General features: G+C 44.0%; 1 protein-coding gene across 1 annotated transcript in view; it reads left to right on the plus strand.

Annotated features, from left to right (window-relative positions):
- TMC5 (transmembrane channel like 5) overlaps positions 1-14,837 on the plus strand; it is a 64,218-nt gene that overhangs the window by 45,274 nt on the left and 4,107 nt on the right. The window contains exons 12-18 of the mRNA XM_079800219.1: positions 2,536-2,614; positions 3,393-3,490; positions 5,228-5,323; positions 9,344-9,419; positions 9,584-9,717; positions 11,569-11,742; positions 13,535-13,613. Of these exons, the coding sequence (XP_079656345.1) occupies positions 2,536-2,614; positions 3,393-3,490; positions 5,228-5,323; positions 9,344-9,419; positions 9,584-9,717; positions 11,569-11,742; positions 13,535-13,613 (736 nt within the window). The remainder of the gene's footprint in view (positions 1-2,535; positions 2,615-3,392; positions 3,491-5,227; positions 5,324-9,343; positions 9,420-9,583; positions 9,718-11,568; positions 11,743-13,534; positions 13,614-14,837) is intronic.

The raw sequence follows: 14,837 nt of genomic DNA on the forward strand, positions 1-14,837 counted from the left end.
CTTCTTTGCTCACTGGTATTTATTTAATGTTTTAGAAAGAGCAACTGGGTGAGTATTTGACTACACTAGATATGAGAAAATCTCAGAGCAACACCTGTAGGCTTGGAAGAGGTTAGTTAGAATACAGAATCTTTGGCCCACCCAAACCCACATGCAAATAGCAAGGCAAAATAAAGATATGTTAGAACATGGAAGTACTTAGAAAGTTGACCATCCCAAGACCGACTCTAAAATAATTTCTCTTCTTACAATATAAAAAGAAGAGGTTGTAAGTAGACATATATACTCAGAAAGCCACTTTGATCCAGTGTCTTTGCTATTTAATCTTCATTTTCTGATCACTAGAGAGGTGAATTGTCTCTTAATATACATTAGCCATTTGTGTTGTTTCACAAAACATTCGGCATCTCTTCTACATGAAGAGAAAATGGGAAAGGTCAGAAATACACAATCTTTCTATCTAAGATAAACTTTTCTTTGCTTAGAAGAGTGTGTTTTCATGTCTAATGTGGAGCTCCGCTGCAGTATATATAAAGTTGACACCAATTCCAATGGGTTTTCCCTCACACCACCACGCAGTTCTCTGACACCAGCTGGGTGTCCAATAATTCAACTCAATTCTGAACTATCTACCTGGATATTACACAGGTTAAAGACACAGTCTTACAAGATGCCAATTGCAAATCTAGGTTGTAACCTGTGATTCTGATTTACCAGCTATGGATTGGAGGTTCCCACCCCACCCCCTGCATCAGATTAGATTAGAGCAGCTCACAGAACTCAGAGAAACATTTACTTACTAGATTCCTGGTTTATTATAAAAGGATATAACTCAGGAACAGCCAAGTGGAAGAAATGCACAGGGCAAGGAATGGGGAAAGGTCGGGAATGTCCATGCCCTCTCCAGGCACATCATTCTCCCAGCAATTTCACATGTTCACCAGTTCAGAAGCTCCCAAACCCCGTCCTTTGGGTTTTATGGAGCCTCACCACATAGGCATAACTGATTAGTTCATTGGTCATTAGCCATTGATTCGACTTCTAGCCCCTCTTCCCTCCCCAGAGGTCAGGGAGGTGAGACTGAAAGTTCCAACCTTCTAGATATTTCCAAAAGCCGCTCCTTACCAAACAAAATACACTTTTTATCTCTCCTCACTTAAAAAATTCCAAGGAAGGGTTTTTAGGAGCTCTGTGCCAGAAACAGGGCCAAACACCAAATAAGTATTTCTTATAACTCACAATATCACAGTATACTAAGGCATTAATCTAGAAGATATTGAGGGTCATAGTAGGGCTTGGCAATGGGCAAGAGGTTGGGGATCTGGCATTTAAAAAGACAGATCCAGTTCCCTTCCTTCACAATGGATCTAGCACAATGGTTCTCAACCTTCATTGTGCAGCAGAATTACCTGCAGGGATTGCTAGGCCCCACTCCCAGAGTTTCTGATTCCGTAGGTCTGGGATGAACCCTGAATATTTGTCCCTCTAACAAGTTCACAGATGATGATGATGATGATGATGATGATGATGATGATGATGGTCTGGAGACCACACTTGGAGAACTACTAGTCTAGTTGTGGAGAGCAGCTACAGCGTTTGGATAGGTTTAAGCCTTGGACTAATGAGAGGGCACGATCCTCTCGTGGCAAAGCCACCTGCAAGTCCCAGCTTGGAGGGCAAAGCCCTCCCAGCACAATTATAGCCAAAGGCTATAGTTGTAAGCTTGACCTTGTGGTCGGTACCTGTGGTCCCAGGTGGCTAAGTGAGGTAGGCTGTGGGAGGTGCAGCAAGTGCTGCCAAAACAAAGCTTGATAGAGTTCAGGTGCATGTAATTGAGTAGATTTGCCCCTAATAAGCTGTGTGACCTTGGGCAAGTTATTTTATCTCTCTGAGCTTCAGTTCCCTCATTGGAAAGATAGGCATAAAATGCTATCTACTTGATGGTAGAGTTGTACAGATTAAGAGGGATGGTTTAATAAAGTGCTTAACACAGCTATGGTAGCACCCAACAAATAGATTACTATTATAATGAAAAGTGAAATCAGATTTTGAGATGCACCAAAAGAGGGTGTATCAGTCAGAATAAATTAGGTTATGCTGTGGTAACAAACATCTCCTGTGACCCAAATCTCAGTGGCTTAAAAAAACAAAGGTTTATTTCTTGTTCATGCTACATGCCCATTGTGGATTGGCAGGGTTTTGTGCTCATGTCAGTCATTCAGGGATCCAGGCTGAGAGAGCAACAATCATCTCAAATATTGCTGATGACCATTCCAGAGGGAAGACAGTAAGTTCCTGGGGTGGGTGGTGGGGAGGGTCTCACTGGCTTTTAAATGCTCCAGCCTAGAAGTGACAAAAAGTAACACACATCACTTTTGCTCACAACTCATTTGCCAGAACTAGCTACGTAGCCCCACTCAACCACCGTGGGGCAAGAATTTCTATCCTACTTTGTGCCCAAAAGGAAATATTGGAGAACAGCACTAATGACTGCCATAGACAGTAATGGTAGTTGTTTTCTCTCCTGTTATTCAGAAACATCTTTTTGAAAATATCAATCATTGGAATTCTTTGTTACTATTGGCTCAACAATGTGGCCCTGGCTGGTGAAGAGGTGAGCTTTCTATGTTGTTCTGCCTTAACTTTGGTTTCTTAGTCTTTGACCACCAGAGAGGAAGTGAGTTTCTCAAGTTCCTCAAGAGTTTCTGCTCATGATATTAGAGCAAATATCTTATTCTTCTATCTGTCCATTCATTTAGCCATTTAGCCATTCATTCATCCATCCACCCACCCATCCTTGGGCTGTGTCTCCAAAACTTCCCTCTCCTCATTCAGCCAAATCTGAAAGCTCTTACTCAGTCCATCAGCTCTTTGTACTAACTTCCTGCAGAGGTAACTGACTGCCAGTTTCATTAATTCAACCTTCCGGTTTGTGCTAGCTGGCTACATATACCTCTAGGCTACTTTCTTAATCCAGCAGATGTTAACTGGTTTTTCATAAGGTTAATGAACAAAAGGAGTGGAGGCATTATTAGCCATTGGTTCCTCCTGCTCTCCTGAAGAAGCTGATTATCTCTGGTGGAGAAATGTGATCCAGAAGGCATACAGGACAGGAACGACAAGTGTTTAAAGGAGAGAGAGTGAGAAGGGAAAGTTTGGATGCATGTGGTGGGCAAGCCTTAATGAAGGAAGAAGCATCACAGAAAAGGAATAAATACCCTGAAAACAAACTCGGTCTAATGATGCATTTCTACCAAGAGTGGGTCTGCTTTTCTGGGCACTCAGACTGAGCCACCAGCCATGCCCTCATGAGTACAGGGTGCCAGGAACAGATAGAAATTGAGCGGAGGCAACAGCCCCTTCCCACAGCCTGACTTTTGTTTGCCTTCCAGTGTTGGGAAACGCTGATTGGCCAAGAAATCTACCGGCTCCTTCTGATGGATTTTGTGTTCTCTCTAGCTGATTCCTTCCTGGGGGAGTTCCTGAGGAGGTAAATATTTGTCTGCCTTGGGTGATTAGTATCTAGGGTTGTAACTGGAGCCATTGCCTTGACTGAACAAGAAGTGTGGGCCCTTCACATTCTCTAAGAGTGCATTGTTCTAAATCTGCCTATTGTCCTTTGGGATATTGTTTTCTTCTGAATTAACTGAACTTTCACCTTGGCCTGACAGTCCTGTTGTCAAAGTTCTTCCAACTTTCCAACTTTCTCTTTTTAAAAAAATGTTCTAGAATAAAACACAAAAACGAGAGCCATTTGAGATCTTATTCACCACAAATCATTTTAATATTCTAGTGTATATTCTTCCAGATTTTTCTAGGCACGTACTGCTTTATATGTGTACTAGAGGCCCAGTGCACGAAATTCGTGCACGAGTAGGGTCCCTAGCTGCTGCTGGCTGGGGCCTTCCTTCGTTCTGCACCGCCTCCTGATGGTCAGCACACATCATAGCAAGCGATCGAACTCGCAGTCAGTCGAACTCCCAAGGGGACACTTTGCATATTAGGCTTTTATATATAGAGATGTACAAAAAGGGGGTCACACTGAAAAATCGGTGTGGAGGTTGCTTTTGTTAATCTAATCACAATGCTCTGGCACCTTTCCATGCCAGTACATATAGATTTATCTCATGATTCACTTAATTGGATTTAGTTAAGGTACTAATTTTTATTTTAGAATCAAGATGTATAAAATCAAGGCAGTGTCATCATTATTAGCCCACATGTAGTCCCTATTATTTATTTATTTATTTATTTATTTTTAATTTTTTTATTGATTTTTTTACAGAGAAGAAGGGAGAGGGATAGAGTTAGAAACATCGATGAGAGAGAAACATCTATCAGCTGCCTCCTACACACCCCCCACTGGGGATGTGCCCACAACCAAGGCACATGTCATTGACCGGAATCAAACCTGGGACCCTTCATTCCGCAGGCCAATGCTCTATCCACTGAGCCAAACCGGATAGGGCTATTTTTTTTTTTTAAGTAATATCATGAATATCTCATTCCTTAGAGACATTTCCATATTTCTATAAGCTGCCGCAGTAATAAGGTGGCATGATACAATGCCAATTCTCTCCTCAGTGGGTAGGTTGAATGACAAAATTTCACACTCAGCCTTCCCAAACTAACTTCTATTACAGCCTCTGACGGGGGTATGGACATAAAGGTGAGAAGTTTTAGGGGGTTATTTTGACAGCAATTCTTATTGGCAACTCTTCTGTGTGAAGAAATAAAAGTGGTCTCAAGTTTCCTCAGCATAAATGCAGACCTTAGTTCCTCCCTTGTGGATTTGGGAGCAGGGAAAGACCATTAATTCAACAACAGTAATCAAAATGGAAAAAATTTCAATTTGTTTGGGTTGGGAGGGACTGAGTTTATTTGGTCATAAAATAAAGGCTTAACAAGAGAACAGTTGTATAAACAAGATAACAGGTGGGATAATTTAAATAATAAGGTAACAAATGTTCTCTATAATTTTTTTTAACTACTTTCGCTGTACCTCCCACCCCCACACCCATTTGGATGTCTTGTGTCAATTCCATCTTCCCTCAGTTCCTTCGATTATTTCTTCAAAAACATGCTTGTACTTGGAACTTTTCAAAAATTTGTAAGGGGACTTATGAATTTATTCCAAACTGCTGAGGGTCTCCTTTGTTGATTGTGGGGAATCTTTTGAAGGAGGGAGTTGCTGGTTTTGGGTGCTAAACTCGGCATGTTTTCACAGAATCATTGGGATGCAGTTTATCACAAGCCTTGGCTTACAGGAGTTTGACATTGCCAGGAACGTCCTAGAACTCATCTACGCACAAACGCTGGTGTGGTAAGTTTTGAGAATCTTCAGTGTGCCCAGTGGTTCAGAGTTTGGTGGCGAGTCCCAGAATCTGTTGTTTCTAAAACTGCACGGGGGATACCAAGTCTAGCCAGTCTGAGAACCATGAACTTATGTCCTTTTTCCTTTATGAGGACTTCTGGCAAGAATTAACATAGGACAGGAATCCCGACCTGGAGGCCCCAGGCCAGATCTAGCCTGCAGGTGTGTTTTGCGTATCTCACCCAGTGCTTTTTCTAAAAATTGGAAATAGCCATCAACATTTAAAAATCAGGAGGTTTCACATAAAATTTAAAATTGCTGGCTTCTTCCCGTCTCCCATTATGGTAACAATTGGCTGGGTCTTGAGCTGGGCTGAGCCCCTCCAATTTGCCATAGTCCCCACCTCGCTATGATCTTCCCAACATAGATTGGCCATTTCTTGTTGCCCTTCTGGTATTCGTTTTCTTATGATAGAAAATTTAACATTGCATTGCTTGATGTTTCAATAGAAGTGGGAAAATAAAGGCAGGAGGGTTGTTTATTTCTTATTCCTGGTCTGCTACACGGACTGATGTAGTAACACCGGATGAGGCCTCCGTAGCCTTGGGGGTTTGTGGCCTGTCTTAGCAGCTCTGTATGTGCATGTGTGCCGGTGGGTGCCCATGTGTCTTTTGAGACTAGCCAGCTAATTGCATCAAACATTTAACAAGCTCACCTAGAAACTCAAACCAATAGCCAGTGACTATTTTTACTTATTTTAACGTGATGTTATTAAGGCCAGAATTCTGTATGGTGTGTCAAATTTTGCTAAATTGAAAGTTAGGGGATTTGGAATTAGAAGCAGGTTCTCCCTGTATTAGTTTATTAGGCTGCCATAACACAGAAGCTTGGAATCTGGGGCTGGCTCTGCTCCTCACTGAGGTCACTGAGCTTCTCTGAGCCTGTCGCCTCATCTGTAAAATGCACATAACAGCTCTAGCCAGTTTGGCTCCGTGGATAGAGCGTCAGCCCTATCTGAAGGGTCCCAGGTTCGATTCTGGTCCAGGGCACGTACCTCAGTGACAGGCTCAATTCCCAGTCCTGGTCAGGGCACGTGCAGAGGGCAACCAATTTATGTGTCTCCCTCACATCGATGTTTCTCTCTCCATGTCTCCACCTCCCTTCCACTCTCTCTATAAAAAAAGAGGCAATGGAAAAATATTCTCGGGGCAGGGTTAACTAAAGTAAAAATAAATAAAAATAAAATTCACATAATAATAGCCACCTTTAAATTGTGTTCAGGATTGAGTCAGATAATATATGGAAACTACTTTGCAATCTTCTATATGCCATCCAATTGTAAAGTGATTTATTTTCCGACTCTTTAAAGTTGCCCTGGGTGATTTAGCTATGTTCAAATAACTCACTAATTGTCAATGCATTTCTTTTTAGAGGTGAGGACTTATTCTTTATGTGGTTTAGGTGATGTATTTGCACATTGCAGGTTACCCCCTGGCAACTGGGCAGCTTATAAAAGCCTTTCACCCACATTATATCAACCAACAGGGTGCCTTTGGGCAAGTTAATTAAACTCTCTCTAAACAGTTTTCTAATATGTCAATGGGAGCGATAATGTTCAGAATATTGCCTGAGATTGGAGTTTGATTCAGCAACCTTGGTACTGTATTTGAGTTCTGGCTAAGAAGGAATTCAGAGCCAAGACTCACATACAAGCAAAAGTTTACTTAGAAAGTCACAGAGAGAGAGGCGAGCTGTAGAAGGAGTGAGCCAACTGGCCCTCTGTGGACTCAGGAAACAATTTACAGAGGCAAAAGAAGGGTCCTTGGAACTTAAGAGAAAGAAAGCAGGGATATAAATGTGGAAAGGCTCCCGCAGGTTCCAGAGAGAGCCTTGTTCCAGAGAGGGCTGGGTCCTCTGTCCTAGGGGCTTTTAAGGGAAGGTCCCAGGAGAGGATCTCAATAGAATATTCATCAGCTTTCCACTGATTGGTCAGCGCCAGTGCAGGGGGTCATTATTCAATGCAGCTGGCCCTAAGTGAGCAATGCCTGGCTTTTCTGGGCCTGGGGCTGAAACACAGCTGAGGCCTAGATGTTATCTGTTGGGCTTAATGCTTAAGGGAGCGCGGGTACAAGGGCTTGTATTCTCCAGCACCTTGTTCCTCCTCTAAGGGGTCTACCACATGACTAGCAATATGGAAGGTCAGGGGGTCTAAACCTCAGGACTGGTAATATGAAAGGGGAGGAAAAGTCACCCTGCAGGCAAGATTCCATCCTACAATTGTCTATTGCTACGCCCCCGCAAGCTTTGCACCCTGGTGACCTTCAGCACCTGTCCTACTCTGCTCCTGTCTAACTGCCTAATACAATAATAGTACCCATTTCACAGGTTTAGGTGAGAATTAAATGAGAAGCATACTAAGTGCGTAGTGAGTACCTGACTCAGAAATGTTTTATAAGTGGGGGAAAGTTACAATCAGAGATGGCCATTATTACTTCTGGACCTTTAACGTTTTTGCTAATAACTCATAAATAAGCACAATTGAAAATACACACCTCTTTTATTTTCTCAGTGGCAATTATAGGTTTAGCCTCCATGGGTTTTAGGAGAATACTGCCTTTGATGATGAGCTTTAAAAGAAGATAATATAATGACAGAAATTGAGTGATGTTAGGGATGATGGTAGAGGTAAGGTGAGGAAAGTGTTTCCCAAACTTCAGTCTTTTGTACACCAGCCTGCCTATTATTGGCATATTCACATATCACCTGCACTGTTTTTTTACTTAATATTATTTTTAAATATTTGCCTTTTTTAAGCTTAAATACATTTAAAAATATTTTTATTGATTTCAGAGAGGAAGGGAGAGGGAGAGAGAGCTTGAAACATCATTGATGAGAGAGAATCACTGATCGGCTGCTTCCAACATACCCTCTACTGGGGATTGAGCCTGCAACCTAGACATGTGCCCTCACCAGGAATCGAACCATGACCTCCTAGTTCATAGGTCGACCCTCAACCACTGAGCAACACTGGCCAGGCAGGCTTAAATACATTTTTAAAGGAGTCTTCATTTTACAATTAGAAAATGAAAAACCAGTGTCATTTGACAAACATTGAGAGTAACTTGGAAAATAAAATCAATCTCATCACAAGCAGTCATTAAATTCTAGCTAGAAGCTGCTGTCTGCTAAGAGCCAGTCAAAAGCCTCCTCCTTTTTTTCAACAAAACGGGAGGTTGGCACATGTCATGAGTTAAAAAAATTCTGGCACCAAACGGAGATTTTCTTTTGGGCTCCGGAGCACGGAGGATTGTTGAAGAGGGAGTGCCTTCTCATTTGTAATTCAATGTAGTTTAATGTCGGTCCCTGCAGGACCTCAGGCCTTCTGGGTACCATGAAGGGAGCAGGGTGACATGTTTCACATTTGGGACACCTCGGTTAGCGCTTGCTCAGGACATCTGGTGGCTTAGTGTCTGTGTGGGTGGGGTTCTCTGCAAAATCCCTTTTCCCAAGCTGGGAAGGGAGCAGCTGTGGATCCTGGGTATGGTGGGAGGAACTTGCCTCGTTGGTAGGGATGGAAGCAGTCTCCCTCTGTATTCGTTTATTAGCCTGTCCTAACAAAGAAACCCAGACCAGGGGCTTAAACAACATACATTTATTTCCTCAGTTCTGGAGGCTAGAAGTCCAAGATCACGGTGTCCAGTGTCCACGGGGTTGGTTTCTTCTGAGGCCTTCTCCTTGGCTTGTAGACCATCTTTTCCCTGTGTCTTCACAAGGTCTTTCCTCTGTGTGTCTGTGTCCTAACCTCTTCTTTCAGAGGGTTGGATTAGGGACCATTCTAGTCACCTCATTGTAAGGCCCTATCTCCAAATACAGTCACATTCTGAAATAGTGGGGTTAGAACTCGAGTATCTGAGTTTTTGAGGGACATGATACAGCCCATAACACCCCCTTTCCGTTCCCTCTACACCCCTATATGCCCCCACTGCATGTCTCCCCTGATCTCTGACACTCACCCTCTCTCCCTCACAGGATTGGAACCTTCTTCTGCCCTCTGCTGCCCTTTATCCAAATGATTACTCTTTTCATCATGTTTTACGTCAAAAATGTGAGTCAGTCTGAGGTCGGAACCAATCAGCTTGGCTCAGTCACATGTGACCCAGTGGTGGTTGGAATCAGGAGTGGGCTGAGAAGGTGATCAGGAAGCCAGTGTCTGGCTGGGGTCCCCCTGGCCTGCTCACAGATGGTAGGTGGCCACTTCTCTCTCTTCAGATCAGCCTGATGATGAATTTCCAGCCTCCGAGCAAAGCCTGGCGGGCCTCACAGATGATGACTTTCTTCATCTTCCTGCTCTTTTTCCCGTCCTTCACTGGGGTCCTGTGCACCCTGGCCATCACCATCTGGAGGTAGGAGATGGCGGCCTTAGGATGAGGTTTTAGAGCTGGGGTGGGTGGGTGTTTTAAAATGTAGGTTTTATTATTATTCAGATTAGGTGAGGCCGACAGATCAGGAGGTGACTGCCACTGAAAAGATAATTTGTTATACTCACAGATCCCCCAAAAGGGGGCACAGCCCACCACAAAGGATGGAGGGGGCACATGGGCAGGCACCAGTGTAGTTCAGGAGGCAGAAGGAGCAATGGGGAAAGGTGGGCAAGAGCCTTTATTGTGGCTTCCGTGGGAAGGAATGGTGAGGCAGGGTAAGGACTGGCTAGTTTGAATGATTTCAGCGGGCTCTGGGGTATTGGAGTTGTCTGGAGTTGCCAGATATCTGGCCCTGGAGTGATTGGGGCAGGAGAATAGTGACCCAAGGTGTGAGAGCTTGATAGGGGGTGGAATGCTGGCTCTGGATTGGCTGGTTTGCACATGAGTCAAGTTTGTAGGGATAGCCCAGCGGGTGGCAGTCTCTCCAGGGTCAGTAGAGCCCCGGATGTCAAAACATCAGAGTAAAGAGACATACTTATGCAGTGTTTAACCCCAGGTTCCCTGGCTAGCCAACAGACACTACATCCAAGGGAGGGAAAAAGTCTGAGTGAGGGGCCCACCCTCATGACTGGCTCAGCTTCCTCACTTCCCGCAAAATGGAGAAAGGCCAGTTCCTCCACCTGGAGAACAGAGCTGCAGCTAAATAAACGGAAAGGCCCTGTCTGATCAGGCTCTCTCCTACTTCTCCAGCCTCACCCCCATCGGCTCCTTCCTCCTTTGGCCCCACGGCTCTTGCTCCATTCCTGAGACTCTGAGAGCTCCTCCCCACATGGAGTAGGGTTCTCTATTTGAAGAGCTCTCCCCATCCCCTTTGCTTGGAGACCTTCTTTCCATCCTCTGGTTCTTGGCTCAAAAGTCATCTCCAAATTCTGACCTTCAGGACCATCCTTGTCTATTGTCAGTTCCACCTCTACTTTCTCCCAGGCCAATTTCTCTTCTTTGTTCCATAGTTCACCGTCAGAAATGCCTTTGTTTGAATCTTTGTTAATTGTTTGCTCATTGGTTGTCCATCTTTCCCACTAGAACAGACATCTGTGAGGGCAGGTACCATGTCTGTTTTGTTTACTATGGATTCTCCAGGGCTAAGTATGTAGCACAGTGACTGGTACAAGTGCAATAAAACTAGAATGAATGAATGAATGAATGAATGAATGAATGAATGAGGGAAGGAAGGAAGGAAGGAAGGAAGGAAGGAAGGAAGGAAGGAAGGAAGGAAGGAAGGAAGGAAGGAGTTGATTTTTAGGATACATGTGGAACTGGAACCATTGGCAATTCAAGTGGCTGCAGAGCAGGCTACTCTGTTTCACAATGTCCTTGCTACTCTCTGTTATATTTCTTCCTAACCAGTTCCTTGTTGCCCTCTAGTTTCTGCTTGTTCATAACAACTGAGTGCACATGGCCATCATTGCCACACCTTCAGGTTCCATAGATTACAGGGTCCCCGCTTCCTATTTCTGAGTTCAAGTCCCCAAGAAAGAGAATCTGGTTGCCCCAGTTCATTTCTTTGAGCCAGGGAACCACAGAGGCTACCGTGAATTGACTACCGTTGGCTCAGATGATAACTCCTGTCTGAGTGCTGGTCCTCAGAGTGTGGGTCATGAGTATGAAATATACCAGCTGGGGCTGGGAGAAGGAGGTTTCCTCTGGAAGGGAGGTGTGGGTGGAACAGGCAAGAATTGCTGATTCCAGAGCCTAGGAAGGGCAGCCTGATTGTTGTTCAAACTTGACCAGAGTCTCGCACTAGAGGCGTTTTTCTGTCCCTTGTTTTACCAGATTGAAACCATCAGCTGATTGTGGCCCGTTTAGAGGACTGCCCTTCTTCATTCACTCCATTTACAGCTGGATCGACACCCTGAGTAAAAGCCCCAGCTACCTGTGGGTGGTTTGGATCTACCGGAACCTCATCGGCAGTGTGCACTTCTTTTTCATCCTCACCCTTATCGTATTGTAAGTGGGGCACCTTGGCAAACACAACACGTGGACAGCCACAGGGATATTTGGTGGGAAAACGAAGGGCTACAGAATAGCTCAGTGTTCTGGATGATCCTGACTCTGCCCCTGAGTTTTGTTTATTTGTTTGTTGTTTTTTGTTAGTCCTCACCCAAGGATATTTTTTCCATTGATTTTTTTAGAGAGAGCAGAAGGGAAGAAGGGAGAGAGAGAGAAAAAGGGAGAGATCAATGTGAGGCAACATGGATTGGTTGCCTCCCACATGTTACCAGGACCGGGAATGGAACCTGCAATTCAGGTACGTGCCCTTGACCAGAAATTGAACCCAAGACTCTTTGGTGCTTGAGCCAGTGTTCCAACCACTGAGCCACACCAGCCAGGACTGCGCTTGAGTTTTGGGTTTTTTTAAAAATATGTTTTTATCGATTTTAGAGAGAAGAAGGGAGAGGAAAAGAAAAATAGAAACTTCAATGATGAGAGAGAATCATTGGTTGGCTGCCTCCTGCATGCCCCCTACTGTGGACCCCACATGTGTCCTGACCAGGAATTGAACCTTGATCTCCTGGTTCAGGGTCAATGCTCAACCGAAGAGCCACACCGGCCAAACCGACAGGCAAAGTGTTGTTTTTTAATGTTTAATATTATTTAGGGTGAGGTGAGGGGTTTTTTTTGCCTGTTTTATGAAGAAAGCAATACCTGCTCTGCCCCTCATAAGAGATAACATGAAACTATAATTTCTTAAAGAAGGATATGAGAATGCTTAGGACAGTTATATGTGTGATTCCTTCTGAGATTGTAACGTATTAGAATGGGTTGGGCATTATTGATGCATAGGATGGTGTATTTTCATTTTCAAATAGAAAAAGATCAACTTCTGACTTCTTGTAAACAAGTAGATCTGACAAGACTGGGCCCATTTCCTGCATGAACACCTGGTTGGCTGACTAAAGGCTGTCCCTCTTGGAAGCCCAGCCCTGATGGTATCTGAGATTGCAGGTCCCCGTGTAGAGACACACACCGGGCTCTCCGTCAGGCCTTCCTCCCCAACACTAGGCTGCCATTGGCCTCTTTAAAATGGAAAGTTCTCCGAGTGTCTTGCTCCTTCAAACTCCTAATTCACTGGGGAGCTTGTTAGAAATCTGGAAACTGCCCTGGCTGGTTTGGGTCTGTGGATATAGCACCAGCCTGTGGACTGAAGGGTCCCAGGTTCAATTCCAGTCAGGGCACATGCTTGAGTTGTGGGCTCAATCCCCAGTGTGGGGCGTGCAGGAGGCAGCCAATCAATGATTCTCTCTCATTATTGATGTTTCTATCTCTCTTTCCCTCTCCCTTCCTCTCTGAAATCAATAAAGAATATATTTTTTTTAAATGAAATGTGAGTCTCAGGCCCTACCCTAGACCTGCAGAACCAGCACCTGCATTTTAACAAAGTCTCAGGAAATTTGTATTACATTCAAGTCTGAATAGCACCATCCAGATTCATAAATGCTGGGTCCACATTAGAATCATGTTTGTTTGTTTTTAAATGGTGATGTCTGGCCCCACAGTCAGAGAAGCTCAATGATTGATCTGAGGATGGGCCATGGTGTGAGTCCTTGTACCACCTCTCAGGTGATTCCATGTGAAGAATGGGGGCAGCCATTGCTATAATGTACTCACCCTATAACTCAACCAGACACAACTTTCCAGGAACAAATCCATTTTCAAGCAAATATTTCAATTCCTTTGCACCCAATTGTAATTCAGAGCCTGCAAAATGTCTGCCATATTTTCTTCTCGTCTCTTCCAGAATCATCACCTATCTTTACTGGCAGATCACAGAGGGAAGGAAGATTATGATCAGGCTGCTCCATGAACAGATCATTAATGTAAGTTCTGTTGGACCCACCTGTTATCCTCTCCCCCTTTTTAACATTTTATAATGGAAATTTTCAAACTTATTCCCAAACAGAATAGTAAAATGAGCCCCCACCTGCCCACAACCCACCCTGACAGCCATCAGCAATTGTATATTCTTTTTCCTGTTGTTGTTGTTAATCCTCACATGAGGCTATTTTTCCCGTTGTTTTTCATAGAGCATGGAAGGGAGGAAAGGAGTGTGGGGTGGGGGGAGAGAGGGAGGGAGGGAGGGAGAGAGGGAGGGAGGGAGGGAGAGAGAGAGAGAGAGAGAGAGAGAGAGAGAGAGAGAAAGAAACATCTATGTGAGAGAGGCATATTGACTGGTTGCCTCCCGCACTTGCCCTGACTGGGGCTGAGGAGCGAACCCACAACACAGGTACATGCCCTTGACCAGGAATTGAACCCGCAACCCTTCAGTGCACAAGCCGATGCTATAACCACTGGGAAACACCTGCCAGGGCAGCAATTGTATCTTCTTATTTCATCTAGCCACTATCCCTTCACTTCAAATCTCTGGGTTATTTTAAAGAAAATCATGGACTTTTACCATTTTATCTGTAAAAACTTCTATATGCCTAAGATATACAGTCTTTTAAAGAAACAGAACCACAATACCAATCATCACACCTGAAAGAAAACTTAATAATTCCTTACTATCATCCAATATCCAGTTAATGGTCAGATTTCCCCAATTGTCCTATTAAGTGTCATTTTACATTAGGTAGGATTGTTCAAATCAGGTTCTGAAAAAAGTGCCATATGTTGTATTTGGTTGGTATGTCTTCAATGTGTCTTTCAATCTATAACTGTTCACTCCTCCTCTCTTCTCCTGCCATTTATTGTTGAAGAAAGCAGTTCATTGTCTTGTAATAATTCCCACATTCTGGATATATCTGATTTTCAACCTGTGGTGTTTGGCATGTTTTGGGGTGTGTGTTTTTTAAATGTTTTTATTGATTTTTTTTAGAGAGAGGGAAAGGGAGAAGGATAGAGAGAGAGAAACATTGATGAGAGAGAAGCATCATCGATTGGCTGCCTCCTGCACTCCCCCTACTGGGATCAAACCCTAAACTTGGGCATATGCTCTGACCAGGAATCAAACCAGTGACCTGTTGGTTCATGGGTCAACGCTCCACCACTGAGCCACACCAGCCGGGCTGGCATGTTTCTTTTCACTTTTTAAAAAATATTTT

Source organism: Cnephaeus nilssonii (genome assembly GCF_951640355.1).
Source record: "Cnephaeus nilssonii genome assembly, chromosome: 2".
Classification (NCBI taxonomy): Eukaryota; Metazoa; Chordata; class Mammalia; order Chiroptera; family Vespertilionidae; genus Cnephaeus; species Cnephaeus nilssonii.